This window comes from Anthonomus grandis, chromosome 22 (assembly GCF_022605725.1).
Source record: "Anthonomus grandis grandis chromosome 22, icAntGran1.3, whole genome shotgun sequence".
Taxonomy (NCBI): Eukaryota; Metazoa; Arthropoda; class Insecta; order Coleoptera; family Curculionidae; genus Anthonomus; species Anthonomus grandis.
Window position 1 is genome coordinate 16,626,072 of NC_065567.1, and position 23,563 is coordinate 16,649,634.

A 23,563-nucleotide genomic window follows, 5' to 3' on the forward strand; every position below is an offset into this window, starting at 1 on the left:
ATATCCCCAGAATGTCAGTTCAATAAGTAAAATATTAATTAATAATGCACAGTAAAAAAACAATACACAAAATATATCACAATTGTCAAATAAGACAGAAAATATTGAAAACTTAGTAGGGGAAGTCTTTTCTCCACACTACTAACTTTTCAATATTATATTGACTTCACTTCAGAATGGACTTTTTCCTTAATATAAGACAGAAAATGTAATAGTTACACCTAAATCTTATAGTAATAACAATTGTTAAATACAGTTACTATTATGTATTCATTTAAAGAATAACGAATAAATTTATAGCCATAAATTTAACTTACCTTCTGGGCTTACAGCAATACATGATGCATGAGACTCATTTTTTCTCACAAACACAGTTGCTAATTCTGCTTTATGTGCTAAATCACTTTGAGGAAGCTTTAACTCATAGCAAACTGGATGACTTTTTGGTTTAGGAGAGATACCTGGGAGGGTGTTTTGGAATTGCCATACAAATAATTTTCTTCCACATACAACCCATGCATATCCATTTTCTGAGACCTTGGCAGTTATTGTTGCATTTTCTGAAATACAATTTGCTTTATTTATAAGGTAAATTTATTATTTAAGAATTTACTATCTGCAAATAGAAAGGCTTCTTCAACATAGACAGGTACAGGTAGGCCAAATCGTTCAACTACATTTTTTGGTGTTTTCATAATAATATGGACTCTTCTTCGACTGTAAAATTAAATTTAAACTTTTGCTATTGTTCATCCTAAGATCTGATACGAAAAATATCGTGTGCCTTTTGGTTAATAACTTACGGTTCATTGGAGCTTTTGCTTAAAGAAATGCGGCGTCCCCGAGGATTTGGAGAAAACGGGCTGTTCATTAAATTGGTTTTCCGAAAACTGAAGTCCATTTTCTATTAATAATCAAAAATAGATAATAAAGACCGTTTATATTCAAAACTTATTACAGTTTGGTTTACTTCTTTATGCTCAATCTGGTTTTGAAAATGTTTGACTGTTGTTTTTCCATTTGAACCAAAACCGCTTTGAAGCTACATAACCACACTTTTGCTTTGCTAAGGAATTGAATCAGTTGAAGCTTTGACGTATACGATGACAATAAACGCTTAAGGCATATACATATACACTCAATCGCAAAAAAATCATTTAGAGATATGTAGTGCAACATGGAAAATGGTTAAATGAAAATCGACTTAAATTTTTCTCTACTCTATATAAATAAAAAGTATAAATCATATCTACATGGCGACTTTGCCAGCCGTGACGTAACCAGTTAATAAAAACACGAGTAGCCATCGGTGGCACAAAAAAGAAAATGAGAAAATTTACTTTTTTTTATAGAAGTACTGTGTGTTTGGTCTCTAAAGTCTCTAAAGGCATTGAATTTTATTGTGAATGAACAAGGACTTTCTAATAAACTACCCGACATTCATATTTTATTATATATCGGTACAATCTGCACAATTATAATAACTGTTTTAAAAATGAGGAAAGCGTATAGGAGAGGCCTTAAACGTGAAATTAGCAGAAGTGTTTACCTGAGACCGTTCGACGACTCAGCAGCTGAAGATGCCTGGCTAATCAACGCACTTCAAAAAAAGAACAACTAAGTAAAACAGTTGTTTTCCATTATGTCTGTTTGTGGCTGTTAAGATGACTCCTAGGTTCTGATGTCAATATTGCAATATTATATACACGGTGTTTTCAAAGTTGATTCATTTACTTTAACTGCCTCAATCAAACATCTAAACTTTGATAAAAATACTTCATAATTTCGAGATCAATTTGAGAATTTTCGGGCTCGATGTATTTAGCTACAATCGGGTATCCATCAATATCAACCGCACTCCATATTTCTGCTAATGTCTTTCCACAGTAGCGAAAGTTTTTTTTTTCAATGTCTAAGTCTATAGTCTGCCGATTTGAATCAATGTGACTCTTAGAATGCTCATGGGGTAAGATTAAAGCAGCAAGTTCTTAATGCTTAAATGTGCCTTCTTCTTTCGACTCTGTTGAAAGCGCTTCTTGCAGGAGGGTTGGCGGCTATAAATATGGCGTCGAGATTATGTGACAAAATATCGTGAATGCCAATATCAATTACTTTTTGATAACGGGGATTTTCATCCGTCGTCAACTGCTAATATAAATATTGGCTTCAAGTGTTTTGGAATTTTGTTATAATATCAAAGTCTTCCAAGGTGAGGAAGTAGTAGTTTCAAAATCCAGTGCATGAGAATATGCGGTCGACGAAGAATGTTTGCTTGATCTTATCGCTATAAAAGTAGTCTCTGAATATCCTATAGCACTAATATCTCCATTCCCATTTTGTTTTAAAACAATAGACAGAGACAGACGGGATTAGTTTATGTTTATCTGCCACGACCTATCAGGTAAAGAGACTTTGTATTCGACGTGCATGACAATAGGAGATTGATAATTTGCTGCTTTTAAACCTATCGAGCAACAACCCAAAAAGCAAACTTCATTAGGTCCAAGATGTTTGCTGACGCTATTTCTTCCAGATGATTTATGGTTGCTTTACAAAAAATTTCGTCAACATGTTTAAAGCTCATCGTTTTGAGCTTTTATTAGTCTCACAGTAATGGTTTCTAATTGTGGTTTCTACTCTTAATGCAGTAGTAAGCTCTTGCAGATATTTGATACTCCTTAGAGATTCTCCTTATCGTCGTCCGTGTTCCACTGATCCATACATAGCTAGATTTACAATTGCATTTAATAGACGGGGTTGACTTTCCTTAATTCTGGGTCATCCAGAAGTATCTTTCATTTTTAATGCCTTTTTTCACTCGGGATGGTCTTCGCAAGTTCAGCTAAATTTTTTCTTTTATTCTCTCTAAATGTTTGTTGATGTTTTTGAGCATTTACCTTATAAGCTATTGGTTTTTCCAAAGCAGCCTTTTGTTTTTCTTGCCCTTCAAATCTCATTCCTTTTCTTCGCTGATGTGGCCACAGTTTTTTCTTTTATAGAGACCAATTCTGAATTTATTATATAACTTCTATTTTCAGGTGATCTTGTGCAGATTTTGGGTAATTTTTTTTTTGTAACCAGCTTTTGTTATCGGTTTTTCATCAGTTTTTTCCGATACTCTTGAGTTTTCTGTGTTTTTTTTTAATATAAATATATGCCTATTGTTGCGTTTTCACACATTTATTTTTGCCATTAACTAAAATTACAAGAATTTTAAACTCATGCGCATTTAAAAAAAATCCCTACGGCATCGAGGCTGAAGCGTGAGTGCGCAGAGTATGGTATTCGTACTGAATCGCCCAGTCAAGTCAATTGTGACTGCAACAAAGTTTTCTCGTTGATTGACTCTTACTTTGGCGTACCGCCGCAGAGCCCTTTTGGGCATTTATGTTACCGGACAAACGGTGCAAGGCCTTGCATTCATTCGAGCCAGTCAGGTAAGCCCTTTGTTCTGGGATTTTTTCCGCAAAATTAATTTTTCTTTACCCGAAAAATTTAAGTAAAATTTATATTCGATCATTTGAAACAGTTTAAAGCTACAAATCACCTATATTATTTCTTTAAAATGAAATAATGTCGTTTAAAACCATCTTCATTTGGGTTCCCACACACCCATTGGGAAATAATAATTAAATTCATGGAAAATCACAAAAACTTGTTGTGTTCATCCACTTTTGCTTTTAATATGGCAACATGGGTGCAATCAATAGGACCTATAACACCAGGGAAATTGGATCTCTCCATAAACGTTAATTTATTAATTTGTCCCTCATCTCTTATATTTAGAAAATTAATGAATCGGTCAGCAAGGTGATTGTCAATAATTTCAGTATTTTTATGGATCCAACGACTTGCAGTAGTTCGCTAGTAGAAGCAGTTTCGCTTATTCCAAAATTAAAATCTTGTCCAATGCTTCTTTAGTAACAATCTCTGGCATAAAATCTTGAGATACTAAAACTGCTTATCTAATGGTAACTTCCTCTGCCTCTATTATTAACAGAAAGTTGTGGAAAATAGGGTCGAATTAGATCTATTAGTTGTGTTTAAGAAAGCTTCTTGATATACAAATGAAAATCTGGTATGACTATTGATAAACAATCAATGAAACAAATACGTTTAAAAAAGAATGCTGACACATTATGTACGTATTAAATAAGGAAGAAGCTATATCGTCTGGTGCATACGCACGAACCTAATAAATATACCTGGACTCCCAATTCAATAAAAAGTAAATGACCACTACTAGGTGGTCGCCATTTTCCGTGATTGTGTCCTTTCGATGTTGATCACTCTGACAAATTTCAGGTGTGCCAATTGTAGGGAAATATAACAATTAAAATTTTTGGGAGGTAATGTTTAAAAAAAAAACAAAATAAAAAGTTACATTTAGTTAAGAATAGATGCGATAAGATAGTTGCGTTATTATATCTGAGTATTTATCTTGTACTTTCGTTAAAATAAAAGAAAGTAATCCTTCTAAAATGAGACAAAGTCTCAATTAACTTGGGATAGATGCATGTACTTTAAAATAAATGATAAATTTGAATCTTATAAATCCTAATACCATGAAAATGATGATCTTCATTTAAATTTTTGCTTGCGTTTACTTAACAAATTTAGTTAAGAACACTTTTATTTTCTTTCTATTTTTACTTTACTACTTCTACTTTCCTTCTATAAACAGAGTTTTCACATTAATAAGTAGAACCATCTATAAAAATCAAAATATAGATGATTTTATAAGGGTTTATAATTAGTAAAGGTTTATATAGTAACAATAAACTCTATATATTATTCTATGATAAACAGCACAGACACAATTCACAATAATTCGGTTTTAAGAAACAGTAAACCAAATACGTATGCAAGGATACGTATATAAGGATGCTGATTATATTATCGGAGGAAGCTATTTCTCCTGAAACATACTTCGCAAATACAAACATCGCTATACTCACAATTGACAATGTTATTTAGAATCAGTCATATCGAGTGATCGTGTCGAGATTTTAGTGCCTCATTTTGGAATCCCAATAATAGTTTAAAAACAATGTCAATAAAAAAAATAAATTTAGTTTGTGACAGGTAACACGTTCAATGTCAGCGTCGTCAACTTCATTACCGTTATTTTATATATTTTTTGTTGGCAACACTGAAAATGTCAGAATGACCAACATCAAAAGGACACAACCACTATAAAAATGGCGGCCACCATGGCACTGGTCATTTTTGGGTATGGGAGCTATATGCGTTAGCAGTCCAGATATATTTATTAAGTTAGTGTGCATACGATATACCCAAGAGTGTCGTCGACAAATCGTAAAAAACTAGGCAATTCGCAACACACGATTGAAAATTTTATTTATAATCCCAGTACGGTATATTTATTAAGTTCGTGATGTCAATAGAGGTTGATGCGCATATACTATAAGGTGCGTTTATGTGAAAAATGTATTTAAATAAGTGAAGTAAAGTAACGACTTTATCGGAGCAGTCGGATAAAGGAGACTTGTTATTATTAAGAATTTAAAAAATTAAAATAAAAGTACGATGTGCTATTGGAAAAAGCGCAAAAAAAATCGTTACGTCCCCGCTAGGTCACAAATTGTCACGTATCCCGGAATCTCTCCCCCCGCCCTGACCGCGTTACATAATTTATGGATGACCCCATAGCTATAACTATAAAAAACGGTAACAGTTTAAAATCATTGGTCATTAAACTAATTAAATTCATTAAAATTATTAATATTAAGTATACATAACATATACACTAATCAGAACGTACTTCGTCCATAATGTAATAAGAAGCGAAGTCTAAGCGAAGATCTAAGGTCAGAGACATTAAAATATTATCATAAAAAGTTTTTATATATTGGTATTACTGTTGTAGGTGATGAAATTTAAGAATTTAGAATTTTGTTTTATTTCCCTTACAATTTCCAACTCCTCCAGAAAATTTAATTCCCTATGATTTTTGTTTTTAAATTTATGAATAATTTGGCTGTTATCTGAAATAGAAAAACTAAGCTGTATATGTAAACCAAAAGAAGATTTGTTGGGTTTATTAAGATGTTCTTTTATTGTTATTTCAAGTTTGCGTATTGTTTTTCTAATATAGGATGAAAAATCGCAATCGAAAAGGGCACCTAAGGCGGTTAAAAGGGTTTAAGAGGTTTGAGTCCGTTTTTACTTCTATTTCGATAAAAAATTTAATATCAGGCTGTGAGTTATTAAGGAGATCTAAAATAATATTTGGTTGGGAAATTTCTGTATTAATTATGGCTAGGCAAATATCCACGTATAGGACCTATTTTCTAACTTTGGTTAGAAAATAGGTCTTGTCATTGCCAGCTAGTAGAAGGGTAATAATCGAGGTTTCAAGATGATTTAGAAAACGTTCAGCTAATAAGGAAGAAACGAGGTTGCTCATTGCTAGGCTTGTTTTCTGAAAATAAAATATATGAAAAAATTCTTGAAAGTGAAAAATCTTGAAAGATCTTGAAAAAGCTAAAATTCCAAAATTTAACTAAGTTTGCCCTTGTCTATATGTGAGAATAACTGAGACACTATGACCATTGTTTCTTGATAAAGAACTGATGTAGAATGAAACTAAAACGTACTTTTTGGAAATTATCAGGTTTTAGCCTCTCAATCAACTCTTTCGAATTTTTAATAGTGTATAGTGGATTTAGCAAAATTTTCAATAGTATATTATTTATGAACTTAGAAATTTGAGAAACCGGAGTATTGATGAAACTAATGATTGGTCTAATTGGCTTTATGTATTTTGGGTAGACCGTATAATCTACGTAGAGAAGGGTTGGAGGGAATTAAACTATTGTTTAAACTGGGATATAAGTGGAGACCATTGTTTAAAATATGTTTTGAGTTTAGTTAAAAAAAAGAAAAAGAGTTTTTGTTAATTTTATTACATTTTTATTTGATTGTAAAAAATTAATAACTTTGGTATTATAGTTCTTCTGATTTAATATTACTGTGTAATTACCTTTGTCTGCTTTGGAAATTATTAGATTGCTATTTTTCATTTTCATTTTTAACTTAATAAAACCTTATTCAGTTTAAAGATAGGTTTGTATTTATGTTTTTTATCTCTTAAGGAAACTAACACATTCCGATTTCAGAGTTGATTTGGTATTAAAATCATCAGTAATTCTATCAAAAATCGAGTCTATTTCCGTGGAAAAATTACTTAACGATTTATTTGTGATATCCCTACCAACAGCAAACTTAAGTACATAACCGAATAACTCCAGTTCTTCTTGATTTAAAATACAATTGAATTTAATTACCCGCTTATGAAAGGAGTGTCAGAAAAAAAAAGCCTGATTTATTTCTGTATGTCTTTCTTTACGTAAAAGTAAATTCTGGAGTTTTTTTTATCTAACTTTCTGCATTTTATTTCTCTCTTAGAAGCAACAAAATCATAATTCTCATTTAAAATATTATGTAAAACAAAAGGAGGTATTACCTGACTGATAATATGATGGTTTTTAACATATTGTTTAGAAACTTCTTTAAAAAAATACAACACAAAGTATTTATTCGAAGTTGAAAATTTGGTTTAAAAGCTAAAACAAACACACAAGGTGAAAATTTAAAATGGCCATATATTAGAAACAAAAAACTGAATAAGAAAACGCTGAAACAGTTTCTATAAAATAAAGGGGGAACAAAAATAAGCACATTATCTCACCCTTATCTCACCCCTTGGACAGGGTGAGATACACCCATAAAATCTTAAATCGAAAAAAGGGTTGTGTGATACGTCCTCATGAAGCTCTTCAAAAATGCTTTCCAATGATACCATAGAAAGTCACATTTCAGAATAATGTTCTCTGTTTCACAAGAAAAACAATAAATAAAAAGACATTTTTGAAATTTTTTTATTATTATTTAATTATAAATGTTCACAATGATGGCTAGCGAGACACTGGCATGTCTCTTAAGAATTCTAAATATGTCAAGTCTGTAGGTATTTTGTAAGAGGTTCTGAAACAGGCTGACACCAGGAAGGCTAGCGGGAGCCTCAAGAGGGTCCTTAGGAGTCATCCTATTTTTTTTTTAATATGGACCCAACATAATCAAATTTTGTTATTGTTGAAACAGACATGACAGGAAATAAACCTATCACTTTACCTATCGATATAGATGTGTCATTGTTTAAAAGAACTAAAATAGATCCATTGCAACCTGTGAATAGATCAAGTAAATATAGAATTACAAGCGTAACTGCAGGCTACACCAACTTGATTTGCAGTATTTTTATAGAAAACAAGGGCAAAATAGGGCAAGATTTTCCAATCTCTGCAGATTTCTCCTCAAACTGATTTCATCTCAAAATGTTGCGGTTTAGATTATAAATTAGACTATAACAATTGGCTCATGACCGTTAGGACTTCTCATAGAGACGTTAGTTTGCCGATAGCATGGAAGAGGATGTAATAATAATTCCACCCAGATGTAAAGTAATAAAAATAATAAACCTGGGATGGGCAACGCAATAATTAGCTTTGTTCGCGGTGACAGTTCTGAACGCATCCCGAATCAGTCAGGAACTCTTCATCCTTTAAGGATATGCGCATGCGTGATTCATAACCGGTTCGGAATTTATTTCAAACGCGAACGATTTACGAACTGGCAACATCTAAATTTGTTTGGGTTAGTATAGGTTATGTTTTTCAATTGTTTCGTTTAGGAAGGACTTTTTTTTTTAAATAGTAAAGATTTAAGAGAAATGGGTAAGAAATACTGTAATAAATTTTAATGGAGTTATTTTTTCTGAGTCTCCTTTCCGTTCTTTATAATATGGGGATGCAGCAAATCGTCTACCAGTTCACAGGTCATTCGCCAGTGCTATCTCATAAATCAAATATCCAACATTTTTGGGAACATCGGTAACTTCTAAGAGGTTCTCCAAGTCCTCATCACTGGAACTCAAATGATCAGACATGGTAATTTTAACATGGACAACTAAAACAAAATCGACTTAATTAAACAGGAATTGCTATTTAAGTAACAAACCACCCATAAAACTAATAAAAAAGAGTAGGACAAGCAGTTATTATTTGTATTAGTAATTATTATTAGTTTTAAATTTTGAAATAAAACACAAAAAGAGTACATCAAATATGTCATTAAAAATCTACTGCGCAAGCCCAGAACTGAAAATTTTAATGATAGTCCAAGGATTGATTAAACTAGTTACAGATTGATCCCGAACAAGTAACAAAACATCCGCGAACGGCAGGATTTCGAACTAAAAGTTCAAGACTGGTCAGCGCGAACGGTTTTTTTAACAATGCGCATGCGAAGTAATTCTGAACTTGTCCAGGACTGTCACCGCGAACAAAGCTAAAATATTTATATATTTGTGTTCTGTGTATATTATAATATTCAGTTTTGCGAATGTAGTCGCAAGCTCAGAATTCCGCACAGTCAGTGTTGCTAGACCTACTGTTTTAACAGTAGGTTTGCTGTTTTTAGATGCAATCTACTGCTCTCCTGTTTTTACGTTAAAATCTACTGTTTAAAATAAATAAGTACATTATCAAAAATTATGTAATAATAAAATAAATTATTTTAATACCTTTGGTATTTTCTATTTTAACGGGTTTGATACTGCTCATCCCTATTTACCGACAGCTGATGGAAGAAATATGTTAACCGGGGAAGTCCCTATATTCAGTTTAAAAGGCTTGTTTCGCGGCGCGTTTTATGCAAGATCATTCGAGTATATTTTTTCCCAAGGCTTATTGGTGTGTAATGTAATTTCGGGTGTAATGAAATACTATATATAGTATTGTGAGAAATTTGATATTTGAAAGACTTTTTGATACAGTTTGTCTTAAAATGAGCAGGTAATTAATCTTATTAAATTAATGTTATCTTCCACGGAATTTTTGGCAAATTGTTAAATATTATTTATAGCTCTGAAGATTTATATTTATCGAGAGGGGAGGGTACGTCCTCCACGCCTAGTAAACCTTAAAAAAAAGGATCAAATATTACCAAAAATATAAACAGGATTGGGAAAATGATCCTGATTTAGCAAGTTGGATTAAACCGAGTAAAACAAATCATGAGGCCTATTGTTCTGTGTGCAATAAAACCATCAATATTAGTTCCACTGGTAAAGCAATTCTATTGCGACATAAAGAAAGTGCTGTTCACGTTAAGTTGGCAAATTCTATTAAAAAACAGCAAACTATATCATCAATGAGCGTTTTTAAAAAGGCAAAACCTCTTGAAAATGCCGCTAAGAAAGCTGATTTACATTTAGCCGCATATGTTGCTGAACATAACATCTCTTATAATGCGATGGAGCATTTGCCAAATTTAATAAGAGAGATCTGTCCAGACTCGGATATTGCTAAACAAATTAAATGCGGTGGCTCAAAATGTACAGCTCTCGTAAAAAATGTTATTGGTAAACAAAATGAGTTGGATATAATAAACATTTTAAAAGTCAAGAAGTTTTCGATAATTATCGATGAGTCAACCGATAGATCGTGTACAAAACATTTAGCAATTGTTTGTAGGTATTTTGATGACGACAGTATGAAGTAAGTTTTTTAAATTAAATATTTTTATCCTTAAACGTAATTTTAAAAAAATTTAGGATTTGCGACGTTTTCCTAACTTTGATACCCCTGAAAGACGCTAGAGGACAAAACATTTATGAAAAACTTATTACCTACTTTGAAAATAATAAAATACCATATAAGAAGAATCTAATCGGCTTTGCTTCGGACGGAGCAAATGTTATGATAGGAAAATACAATTCTGTCACAAGTAGATTGCAAGAAGACGTAGAAAATATTTTCTTAATGCGTTGTATATGTCACAGTTTTCACTTATGTGCTTCAGCTGCTTGTGAAAAATCGAGGGGTTGAAGACATAATTAGAGATATATACATTTTTTTTTCCAATAGCCCCAAACGTGTAGAGTTACTAAAAGAATTTCAAAACTTCACAAATACAAAACCTCATAAGTTACTTCATCCTGCACAAACCAGGTGGTTGTCTTTGGAAAGTGCTGTGCTAAGGTTTCTTGAGCAATATGACACGCTAATTTTATTTTTTACAGATGCAGTAACTACTGACCGACTTCTTACGGTGGAAAACATTCTAATAAAATTAAAAGATCCGCTTACAAAATGTTTTTTTAATTTCTCGAATTTGTGTTGCCATTTTTTAATAATATGAATAAAGAAATGCAATCTTCTGATCCAAAAATTCATAAAATACATGCAAAGTTATGTACCATCTATAAAACAATGCTAGAATGTTTCATTAAAAGAGATATAATACTTTCCATGCCTCCTGAAAATGTAAATTTTAAAAATCCCGAAAATTTCTTACCTTGAGAACTTATATTTGGGTGCCAAAATTCCCATATCAGAAATAAAATTAACAAAAGAAGAAAAACATATTTTACGCACCAGATGTTTAAGCTTTTTTATTGAAAGTTGCACACAAATAAATTCAAGGTTTGATTTTAATAATGAAGTTTTCAAAAAACTAGCAATTATAGATCCATTAAATATAATTGAAGGAACAACTCCTAGTATAGTTCATTTTCAGCACTTTCCAAATTTGATCAAAGAACCAGAATTACAAAAGCTAGATAATGAGTGGAGGCTATTGAGAAATACAAAACTTGATTCACCATCAAGCACTAATATTACATTATTTTGGAGCTCTGTAAACAAAATTAAGTTTGGAGACAATTCTCCAATGTTTCCTACTTTGTCAAACTTTGTTATGCTTGCCGCACTCATCTGCCAATGTTGAGAGGATTTTTTCCCAAATAAATTTAATGAAGACTTCTCAACCCAATAAGCTGTCAACAACTAGTATTGTAGGGTTACTCCATAGTAAATCTTATTTGTCAAGATCAAAAGGGAAATCATGTTTCAATTTTGAAACAAAAGAAGTAATAAAGCTTCACAATCACAATTCCCAAATGTATAAAAAAAATTATGAACTTTCCGACTCTAGTGACTCAGAGTGACTAAGAATACCTCTTTTTAATTTTTAGGTTGGCTATTTTTTTTTTAATCCTTTTAAAATATATCATTATGTTTTTTTACCGTAAAACTGGTATTTTGTTTAATTTACACTTGTATTCTAAATCAATAAAATCTCTACTGTTTAAATAGGCAAATCTACTGTTTTTTTACCCTGGTTCTATTGCTAAGTAAAATTTCAATCTGGCAACACTGCGCACAGTCAAAACAAGTCGCAGTTTCAGTAATGATATCGGAGTGATCGGGGATGGGCTTGTGAATTCGTTTCTGGTCCTTCGGTGTTGTTGTTTATTATTCTTCTCAGCTGTTAAGCTCTCATAATGATTTTAGCTCTAAAGGCTTAGATGCCATTTTACTCCAAAAGTTGAGTAATAAAAACAGGGTTATTAAATATGATATTTTAAGCAAAGGAAACTTAAAATATCATTCCTATGAGTTAAAAACTATGGAGGTTGTCTACCCTGTAAAACATTTTCGCCACCACTTATAAGGACGGAAATTTGTTGTTATTATGGACTGCAATTCTTTAAAAGCTTCACGAAACAAGATATACCTAACACCGAGAGTCATTGGTGGATATTTTTGCAGTCCTTTGATTTTAACATTCAGTATAGAGAATACAAGCGAATGGCTCATGTCGATTTATTTTTGCGAAATTCCTGTGTTCCCAAATCACAACCTTGTATAAATAAAAAGAAGAAAAATATAGAGGTCCAATGAATATTTTAAAGGGGTAAGCATATAAAGCATACCGTTAAACCTTAAATTTAAATTATGCACATATCTTGTAAAACAAAGCTTTTGATGTAAGTAGGGTGGAGTCTAAAAGATAAGTATTTAAAAAAAAGAGTAAAAGAATGAAGGTATCGCTTATTATACATATTCAACCAGTTAGTATCTTTAAAAGTGTGTGAAATAGAATCATATTTTCTGATTCCATAGATGGATGAAAACCACCGTTGTTGAGAAACTGGTTTAAAGATTCCGGTTTGTTCACTTTGGCCAATTGGTTAATTTTATTTTTTTTTCAACAATTTGGGACCATCTACTTCTATCGCTATAGTTTTAATACTGTCATTATTTTTTTTAAATCTAGTTCTGAAACCGCAGTAAAACTTAAGGAGGTTGTAATATTATTTTATTTATTAGTTTCAGAAAAATTATAGAATGTATTATGTAATGGAATTTATAAAATGGCGATTAATTTTTTCTTCATTTTTAAGATCACTTGCCAGATCATTACTTATGAGTTTTTTTTTAATGTTTTCAAAAGGCCTTTAATATCTTTATAATTTTTATAATAGGGGCAGTTACCATATTACGCAGTTGTTTGTAAGTGTTCCAATCGGCAATCTTTTTATTTTTTTTTAAATTTGGCATTTTGTCTCTATCGCCCATCATTTCTTTTATCGCGACTATCAACCAGGGAGCATAGGATTTTGTAATTCAATAAGACTTTAAACGCACATGTAAGTCAAGAAAAGTCATAATATTACTATTAAAAAACAAAATTTTACTGTTGACAACTGTTAATTGATTCTAAATTTTTACAATTTAAAGTCTCTTAAAAATAGGATTTTTTGTTTCATACTCAAACCTAGTGCTGCTGTCGAAACTAGTCAAAGATCCTGGCAAGATGCTATTGGTGAGATCCAGCTGGCACTGAATTGCACGACCAACCGCATTACTAAGGCTAGTCCATTATTAGAATTGTTGATTGGTAAGAGAGCACGTCCACTAGGGTTGATTGATTGATTTATTTTTAGTGTAGTGCGTTATGTATATAGGTCTCCTAACAGATTCGTCGTGCCCCTCCGTGGGCTACCACTTCCCAATAGCCTTAAAGGTCCATCTTCAGAGTGTCTCAGAAAATATGGTAGTTTGTCCAATTTGCAACATTGATAAGATCAGATTTGACAGTAAAAAAGGCTAAGGTAAGTGGGAGATTTATAAAGAACTTAAAAATACTTCAAAATTAAAAAAGACATCAAACAAAACTTGATCCTTTAGCGGTTCATTCGGAATAACAGAAATTTTTGAAGGTGATCGATACACTTTAAAGTCATTAACTAATAAAAAATCTTATGTATAATCTCGAGATAATTAAGGAATATTAAAAATATAACGGTTTTTAATATAAACTGATAAAATTCTTATCTAAATATTCCCTTTCTTGCACAATTTGATATAAGTAGTAGTTTTACTATAATAATTCAGTATTCTTAATAATATCAGTTCAATAAACTTTGAATCTAATAACTAATCAACTGGTAGGGGAATCCATTCTGAAATATCTACATTATATAATACAGACGGACAGTGGCCAGCAAGGCCACTCTCTGGTTTCACACCAAACAAGTTCGCAAGGACTCAGATCTTTTAGTTTTTGACTATTTAAAAAGTGCAATATGCAGAGGTGGTGTGAAAAAGTAGCTGTTGTGACAGGAGCAAGTGCAGGAATAGGACAAGCAATTGCTCACAAACTAGTTGCAAATGGAATGCAGGTATTTTAAGATATATTTTTATCTTTTTTTTTCAAAAAAAATGCAATTTTTTTAAATTTTTTCCAATATACGTATTCCATACATCTATACAGGGTGTCCCGAAAGTAATGGGACATAGAACAACAGTAGATTCCTTACGTCAAAATAACGTGATTGAGGTCAACTTGCCTTATCCTAACTTTAATAGTAACTGAAATACAGGGTGTCAAAGTATTATTTGATTTATCGTTTTTTTTTCTCATAGGTCCTGAACCAAATGACATACTGACATGAAATTTAGAACATACGAGTCTTTTAAAAAGAAAAATAACATTTCGTATACAGTTTTCGTGTTTTCGGTAGAGGGCGCTCGTTGCGTTAGTTTTTACTTTTTTAAATCCCTTAACTTTTTTGCAGCTCCGTATATTGGTATATACCTTCGTATATATTACAATTTTTACATTTAATTTATTTAGATTATTTATAGGACTATCATAAACAATTGATTTCAAATATCCCCAAATACAGAAGTCCGTGTGGTTTAAGTCTGGACTACGCGCAGGCCAGAGCAAAAGTCCTCTACGGCCAATCCAATTTTCGGGATATTGTTCGTCAAGGTAATTGCGTACCTGTCAGGAAAAATGCGCTGGCGCCCCATCTTGCATAAAATACATTTAATGGTATATCTTCTAAAAGACCGCCAAGTCCATTTCGTAGGAAATTTAAGTACGAGTCTCCGTTCAAATTAGGTGGTAGTTCATGGAGGGCCTATCATGTGGTTTCCAATAATACCACACGACATGTTAACTTTAAATTCATGCTGGAAATGACGACTGACAACTGAATGGGGGATTTCAGTATCCCACATATGAGCATTTCTAAAGTTAAATACGCGTCTAGTAAATGTAGCCTGGTCTGTGAATAACACTCTACTAATAAGCATTGGATCTGCGTTTTGCATATTTTTAAACTGACGATAAAACTGCATTCTGGCTGGCAAATTTGGTGCGATCAAACACTGAATTGGTGTAAAGTAGTATGGACAAACGCCCTCTTTCTGAATTACTTTACCAACACATGATTTGCTTACACCCAGAGCTGCCGCTATTCGCCTAGTACTTAACCCTTAAAATTTCTTCTTCCTGTTCTTGGGAAATATTTTTTGGGCTGCTCAAAACAGGCATTTTTGGCATCGCAACCGAAGTTACTAGATCTGGTGATTTTGACTGTTCTAGTGACTAGTGAAAAACCTCTTAAAAACTTCAAATGGTGCTTTTCCACCATGTGTAACCGTATTTACTAAAGTCACAGTTAATTTCTAAGCGTATAGAAAAGAAAAATGATAAAAATGATTTCTAGTTTATACCAAACTGAGATTTGCTCATTTCTAATTACGTATTTTATATTTTTAATACATCAATAACCGGGAACATCGTCTAGGAAGACGATGGAAGGAAGACACATTTTGGGAATTCCTCAGAATGAGGAAACTCCCAGAAAAAAAGAAAGTTGATGTTACGTCTCGCTTCCTCGCATTATTTTAGCAGTTAAAAAAAAAATAGCCTTGAACCGAAAATTTGATAATTTTGCAATTACATTTAATTTAATAATTCAAGATTCGCTTATTAAAATTTTTTGAAACTTTGCACAAGGGTTTGCCAAATTGGTCTCTTCAAAAAGTTATCTTATATTTTTTCTATAAAATGTACAGGGAAGCCAATAATTAAAATTTACATGGGATTTCCTATGTTCCGCTCGGCGACGCACCACCCGGTATGTATAAATAATTAGAAATAGATCTATCTATTAAATATTGTTGGACAAATATTAGAGAATTATCAAAAAGTCCATAGCAATGAGGCTTGACTAACAGCATATTATGACTAATGGTATCGAATGCTTTGCTGACGTAAAGTAATGCAAAATAGGTTATCAGTTTTGTTTCTTCATTGTCACGAATAGTCATCGACAATTTTCTTCAATAAATTTGCGAGGTGTGTGGCTTTGAGGGAGCGCATTTTAGGACAAAAGTTTATAGGAAAAAAAGTCTTAGTTTAGCCTCGAAAGTACGCTCTTAAAATATTTGCACCAAATTTTATAACACCCTGTATGTATAACTAACAGATAACGCAATATACTCGTCATAGTGCATCGGATTAAAAATTTACAGGGTGCTTCAATTATATTAAAGAAAATAAATATATATGTATTAAACAAAACGTTAATTTTAGTTCTGTACCTAGGAAAAATAACCCATTTTATTGCTTATTCTGGGGACAACAACCCAATTTATTTTAATAATGAAAAATAAATCTTAGACTACCGAGACAAAAAATTAATAAAAATAAATTTTAAATAATAAAAAACTGTAGCCAAATTTGTAGCGGGATTCTTTACGTACTAGCCGTATGTGCACCCTCTAACCTTTGACGTCGCAGGGTATCTGTCAACCCCTTTTCACTATTTCTTTGTACTGTTATAAAAGAAAAGTTGACAAAATGCCTCGGGCGCCACTCTAAGTAATTAAAGGAGCTTAGAGTTCCCTCTAGCCTCTCGGGTAAGCCTTTAAACAGTGGAGAAACCAGGTAGAGATTGAAAGTAGACGAAGGTTATAGTGAGATCTTATTGCTCTTAATCTTTATTATTACAAATACTAGTAAGTAAGTAACAGGTTTGGTTGCTTAAAACTAAATGAACGAAAGTGTCCTTAAAATCTAACAATCCCCCATTACCAATTTCTATGATTAAGCACAGACAGTTATTTGGGAAAATGTACCGGAAAATTCGACACTCTATTAATGACGCAAGATAGTATGATTTAAGGGACGGGGTTATGATGTTTTGTAATACAAGCGGTTACGGATGACATTCGTGAAGCAAAGCCGGAAACTCAACACCAATCAAGCGAAGCAATCTCAACCAATCGGTCAACATTTACCTCTGCTCTCTTGATATACGGATAGATATCACGGACTCGGTTCTCTCACTACTTTGAGAAGCCAAGTAATACTTAATAACGCGGCTACTGCCTGCCCTACAAAACACGAAGAAAGATAGTGTCCAAGCAGTAGTTTTCATCAATAAAATAATTAAACAGAACGGCCACGGACAGAGCAGAAAACAAAAAGTCCACAATAAAAATTATCATTTATTATAGGTACTTAAATCAAACATATTCTGTAATAGTATGTAACCCTTTCCTATTTTAGCAAAAAAGGCGAAGAATAACAAATTTAAAGAAATATAGCAAATCGTTCGCAATCGGCAGATCGTTCTGCAAAAAATCATGAATCCTATAATTGTCTCTATTCGGCAACTGCTCTCATCGGTCCTTCCCGTTGTATTCCGGTAGCAAATTGTTAGAATAAATGTAGGTTGAAACTACATTTACCCTTGTTATTGCTATGTTTACCCTCCGAATGGACTTATGATTCTGTACAACATCTAATTTACTTTCTTTTAGGTGGTCGGTCTAGCAAGACGCCAAGAACGACTTGACGAGCTTGAAGAGAAACTAAGCGGATTGAAAGGGAAGTTTTTTGGGCGAAAAACTGATGTATCTAAAAAAGAAGATATCATAGATGCTCTCCAGTGGACAACGAAGAATGTAGGCCCTCCATCTCTACTAGTTAATAATGCTGGCATTATTTCTAATGGTCCGGTTTTGGGAGGTATGGCGAGGCATATACAGTGCTTTCATTTCAAAACGATCCACCCTTAATAACTTCCTTTAAAAAAAAAAAAACCCGTCAAATTAGATATACCGGGGGACGTTTAATTATGCATTTACTGAAGTTCTGTCAATCACCTCCTCACCTCCAGCTAACCTCACTTTAATATGTCAAATGGGAACCCCCATCGTGTGATACATCATAGTAAGGAGCGTAAAATTCTCTATTCAACGGTACCAAAAAAAATGAAATCGGTAAATGTGTAAGCAAATAGTTAGCGAAAATGTCTAGAAATAATGAATATTTTATTTACGCCAAACTTTGGTATTTTAAATGAATACTTTTAGTGTGGTACCTACATTATTTTAAAATTCTTACATTTTTTATAATAAAAAATCATTTTTATTTTTTTTTTTTTTTTTTTTTTTAAGAAAGTTATTAAGGGTGGATCGTTTTGAAATGAAAGCACTGTATATATATATATATATATATATATATATATATATATATATATATCTAGTATAATACTAATATTTATATCTAGTATACTAGTATTATATATATCTAGTATATTGTTAATAATATATGGTTTTTTTTGACAATCTATGACTTCTTAACGATATATAAATGTTTTACAAAATCAGTTGCATGATTTTCTTTATTAACGACAACAGGTATGGCATCAACAGGTCGGTGCAACATGTCATAATACGAGGGAAGTAAGGCTATACCTTGAAAATATCTTTAATAGAAGTTTAATTCATCGATATTCCGATATTTTTTGACCAGCTAGGTCGCCAGATTTAACCCTATTGGATTTTTTTCTTATGGGATCACTTAAAAGAACAGACATATCAACAGAGGTCATTCACAAACGTAGCACATTTGGAAATAATTATTACGAAAACAACTCAGGGTATAACTCCGAATATAATCAGAAATGTATTGAAAGAATTTTCTTCTAAAATGGGAACCTGTATTGTAACAAATTGCGGATATGTTGAAGCAATAGTGAATTGATGATAAACTTACACGCTTGTTAGGCAATCAACATTATTAGCAATGTAATTATTACAATTAATACAATGTAATTATTGGGAAATAAATAATTTTATTATTTATCAATTATTTTAACACATCATCAAAATAATGCAACAGACAGGTTAAGAGACGTAAAGGTTATCAAATATTTAATGAATAAAGAGATAACTGATTACAGTTTTCGATATTGCCATAAATATAGGGTACTTTATTCTTGCAAAGCGAGCAAAATTCATATTTTCTGATATAACTCGTATACGACTAAAAGAAATTAATATCTGATGGTTGCATTTCAGGTTTTGGACCAAGCAGAACTTATAAAGAATATATATTTTATTTTAATTAATAATAAAAAAGTTTTCCATATGGTGCGTTCTAAGATGGCTAAATAAAATATAAAAATAAATAGTAAATACAAAATATAAAAAAATCAAAATATAGGTGTAAAAAAAATTCTCAGAAAAAAATCATGATGAGTTAATTAACGAACTTCAAACTTTATTTTGTCTGGAGTTCATTTTAATAAAAATGACATATATTTTAATTTTTTTATTATTTTTAATTTACATACAAGCGTTTTTTTTCGAATTATTAAATGTCTGCCCCGATCATATTATTTTTAATAAAAAATTTGGGTTACAAGAAGTGAAGACAGAAAACAGTGATTTAACATATGACGTCCGTATCACTATTAATTAGTTCCAAGATGTCACCTATATTATAATAAGGTGTATTATTATCAGAATATATGTGACATATTTTAAGTCCTTTAACAGTTGTTATCCTTTTTCATTGCAGGAGATCTCGATGGTTGGAAAGCGCTTTTTGACACCAATATATATGGACTGGCAGTTGCAACTAGCGAAGTGCTCAAAATTATGAAGGAAAATAATATCGATGATGGGCACATCATCAATATCAACAGCATTTGTGGTAAGTATCAATATATCGTATTTTAATATATAATCAAATTAAAAATATTATCAAGCATACCTTTCAGACATTTCAGTTCGGCCATTCAATCGCAAATTAAAATTTTAGCCACTTTTAGGCAAATTATGAGAATGAAAGGGAAATATATATTTTCCGTTTTCACACTACATATTATATTAATGACAATGAGTTTGATTTGATTTAGACAACTTTTGTAGACCTAGACTTACAATTAGGTTTAAGGAAAATTTTTAAAAAGACTTGACTACGTATTTTTATTAAGGATACTCTTATTTACTACACAATATTAAAAGAATAAGAAAAAAATTAAATTTTTTAGGTCACAGGACACTGCAGCTTCCTGATCAAAATGTCTATCCTGCGTCAAAATACGCTGTCACTGCTTTTACAGAGGTGACAAGAAAGGAACTTGCAGCTGCTAAAAGTAAAATAAGAGTCACGGTACGTTTTTTTAAATTTTTTTTTTGAATTTTTGATTTCTTTATGCATTATAACAGCAGAAAAACGGAGATGTAATAGTAATTTTATTCTTCAGAGCTCACAGTTGACATTCTTAAACTTCTTCTTTTGATTTAAAATATCTTTTTTATAAAAGTTCGATCACGCGCGTGCATTGATTTTCCCTAGAAAGTTTCAGATTTGCCTATCCTTCTTACCTCTAGGTCAATGATATCTTCTATAAACTTTGGATTGTACATTACAGCCTCTTTAAAGTATTTTTTATTTGTCATTCTGGTGAGTTAGTTGTTACTTGCTATAAAAAACTAATTTTTGCACAAATTTTCTATACACAAAATTCTATATTTGAACTTAAAAATGCCATTCGTAGGAAATTTGTAAAATTCGTAAGAAAAAGAAAGGGTAACGCAACTTTTGGTCACCTTGGTATAGAAATTTTTGATTTGCTGGAAAATTTGGAGAAAAGAATACTAGTTAAAAAATGCCGATTACCTAAATAGTCTTGCGTTTTCATTATAACTCTAATACTTTTGGTAATTTTAATAAATGGGAATGCACTTAGTGGCTATTTATGTAATCTATTTACGTAAGTATTTTGTAATCTTAGTTATTATAGCAAATTTAAGTATTTCACAGAATTGATATAGTTGTATTTAATATTTCACATACATATTATATAACATATCTACCTGATTTTTAAGTAAGTTCGTCTATACTCCTACCACACAATTGTGTATTCACAGTGTGTAAAAAATGTTCTTTTATATCAATGACCTTTCTTTAGATACCTGCTTGAAAGTTATGAACACATTTTACGCTCATCCAAGGACGCATTTTGTATATGGAATAAATAGTATACACAGTCTGTTAATTAATGTCAAAGAATGAAGACCTACTAATTTCTCTTCTCGCTATAATATCTAAAATAGGGTCTTTCTATTATTTTTAGAGTATTAGCCCTGGTTTGGTACATACAGAAATTTTTGCAGAGGACAAAATCCCACCCGGCTCACTTTTGACGTCATTTTTGAAGACAAATCCCATACTTCAGTCTGAAGATGTTGCTGATGCTGTGATTTTTGCGGTAGGATCGCCAGCACATGTACAGGTATACCGCGTTAAAAATCATTAGAAGATTATAATTTAGATTCTAACGTTAATAAGCATTAATTAATATTGGATTTCTGCTTAGATTTCCGAGTTGACCATACAGCCCACAGGAGAAATGTTTTGATTTGACGGCGAGAGGTCAGTAGTATCTGGTACCCGATTATACACCAGTGGATACCTATAGCTTATCTTATAATAATACGATTTATATTTTTATATTAAAGCACTATGGCATAATATATGTGTATTATAATGTCAAACCCTGTACGTATATACAGGGTGTTTTCAAAGTTGAATCACATATTTTAACTGCTTGTAGGACTCGTCAAAACGAGTCGAATTGATATGTCATTCTAATATATTAAAAATCACCTATATAAAGGTTCCATAATAAAAGAGCTAGTAAAACATTAAAAAATTTTAAAAATAAGAACGGTAATGTTTTAGGCAAATTTAGTTATAAGACTTTGTGACACAGGGTATTTAAAAGACCACCGGCACCGAGGAGGCCACGCTGGAAGAGCAGCTCAGTCTGAAATGTTACGAACTGAGGAAGATATTTTAGAAACTGTGGCCTAACAATGAGTACTAGAGCCAGAGCAGCTCACGTTGAAGTTTCTCATAATAAAGTATGAAAGACAATACGACAAGAACGGCATTATACAGGGTGTTTCTAAAAGGTTCTTACAAAATCTTAGGACATATTCCCGAGGTCAAAATAAGCCAATTTAAAACAACTTACTTTAGTTCAAAGTTGCTTGGTGTCTTAGTTATCATAAATTCTTAACTAAAATGTCACTTTCTATTTTGTTTTTGTAAACATAACCTCCCAAAAACTTTGGGAGGTTATATTTACACTGTTTTATTATTATAATGAAGTGCATATGCTGTTCGTTAGCGCTCTGTACACCGTGCGCCTGTTAAAAAATTGTCAGATAGTCCAGAGAAGTTAATAAGAAGTAGATACTTCTAATTAACTTTTTATGCGCACAACTTTTAAAAGAGTTTCTTAGTTTCAGCAATTTTAGGCATTTTGAAATATTAAACATCATAAGCTTTTGCCGCTATTAATAGAGTTATCGAACAATATTATGCTCTGCAACAATACTTCAGGATTAAAGCTTTAGATCGTGCTTCAGGGGCAGCGGACATCAATGAGCTACTAAATAACCCATTAAATAAATTATATATTTAATTTTTAGAATTTATTTCGTCTACGTTTACAGATATGAACCTGGAATTTCAATCTGAATCCCCCAAAGTTCACAATATTTATCCTAGGATGTTTAAGTATTTATTAAGTTTCGTGATATAAAAATCCACGAAATTTTCTATCAATTGATAAAAGATGCTTCGGCCCTAAGCTAGCTGTAGAATTGGATAAATATACTTTGACCGAGTGAAAAAACCAGCATTAAATTAAAATGCCTTGATTTTTACATTGAGGCAATAGGGCAACTGCGATTTCTTTTTAATTCTCGGGAGGTTAGGATTTTAAAAGCATTATCGTTTCTTTATCCTCTTAACATTACAAAATACAGACACTATTGGACCCTTGGCATGATTATTTTACAATTTTATTGAAAATATTAATACTTATTGGATAAAAGTCTAGTGTTTCCAGAATTCGCCAAGTTTATTAAAATTAGTATATTAGCCTTACCGCACAGTAGCGCGAGCGTTGGAAGACTATTTTTTAACATAAATATGAACAAAACTAAATTGCGGAATGGACTAGGAATTATAACATAATAACTATCATCAGGAATTATAACATCATAACATATCGTCAAAT

General features: G+C 31.8%; 3 protein-coding genes across 4 annotated transcripts in view; 2 read left to right on the plus strand and 1 right to left on the minus strand.

The window, feature by feature from the left end:
- LOC126748754 (homeobox protein dve-1) overlaps nucleotides 1–17,959 on the plus strand; it is a 229,142-nt gene extending 211,183 nt beyond the window's left edge. The window contains exons 6-7 of the transcript XR_007664809.1: nucleotides 14,713–17,690; nucleotides 17,743–17,959. The gene's annotated coding sequence lies outside the window, so the exon portion shown is untranslated. The remainder of the gene's footprint in view (nucleotides 1–14,712; nucleotides 17,691–17,742) is intronic.
- Nucleotides 1–23,563, minus strand: part of LOC126748751 (nuclear pore complex protein Nup133) — a 46,564-nt gene that overhangs the window by 9,646 nt on the left and 13,355 nt on the right. Inside the window, exons 1-4 of one of the 2 annotated variants that reach the window (XM_050458179.1) lie at nucleotides 971–1,041; nucleotides 804–904; nucleotides 614–717; nucleotides 318–560 (exon numbers count right to left, since the gene is read on the minus strand). In XM_050458179.1, the coding sequence (XP_050314136.1) occupies nucleotides 318–560; nucleotides 614–717; nucleotides 804–901 (445 nt within the window). In that variant the 5' untranslated portion in view covers nucleotides 902–904; nucleotides 971–1,041. Of the gene's footprint in view, nucleotides 1–317; nucleotides 561–613; nucleotides 718–803; nucleotides 905–970; nucleotides 1,042–23,563 lie in introns of those variants that run through there. The other variant, XM_050458180.1, reaches the window with a different exon arrangement.
- Nucleotides 14,304–22,007, plus strand: LOC126748761 (farnesol dehydrogenase-like). Its single transcript, XM_050458201.1, has 6 exons — nucleotides 14,304–14,554; nucleotides 17,997–18,204; nucleotides 20,044–20,178; nucleotides 20,519–20,640; nucleotides 21,608–21,766; nucleotides 21,851–22,007. The coding sequence occupies exons 1-6, from the start codon at nucleotides 14,459–14,461 to the stop codon at nucleotides 21,890–21,892; spliced, it is 762 nt and encodes a 253-aa protein (XP_050314158.1). The 5' UTR covers nucleotides 14,304–14,458; the 3' UTR covers nucleotides 21,893–22,007.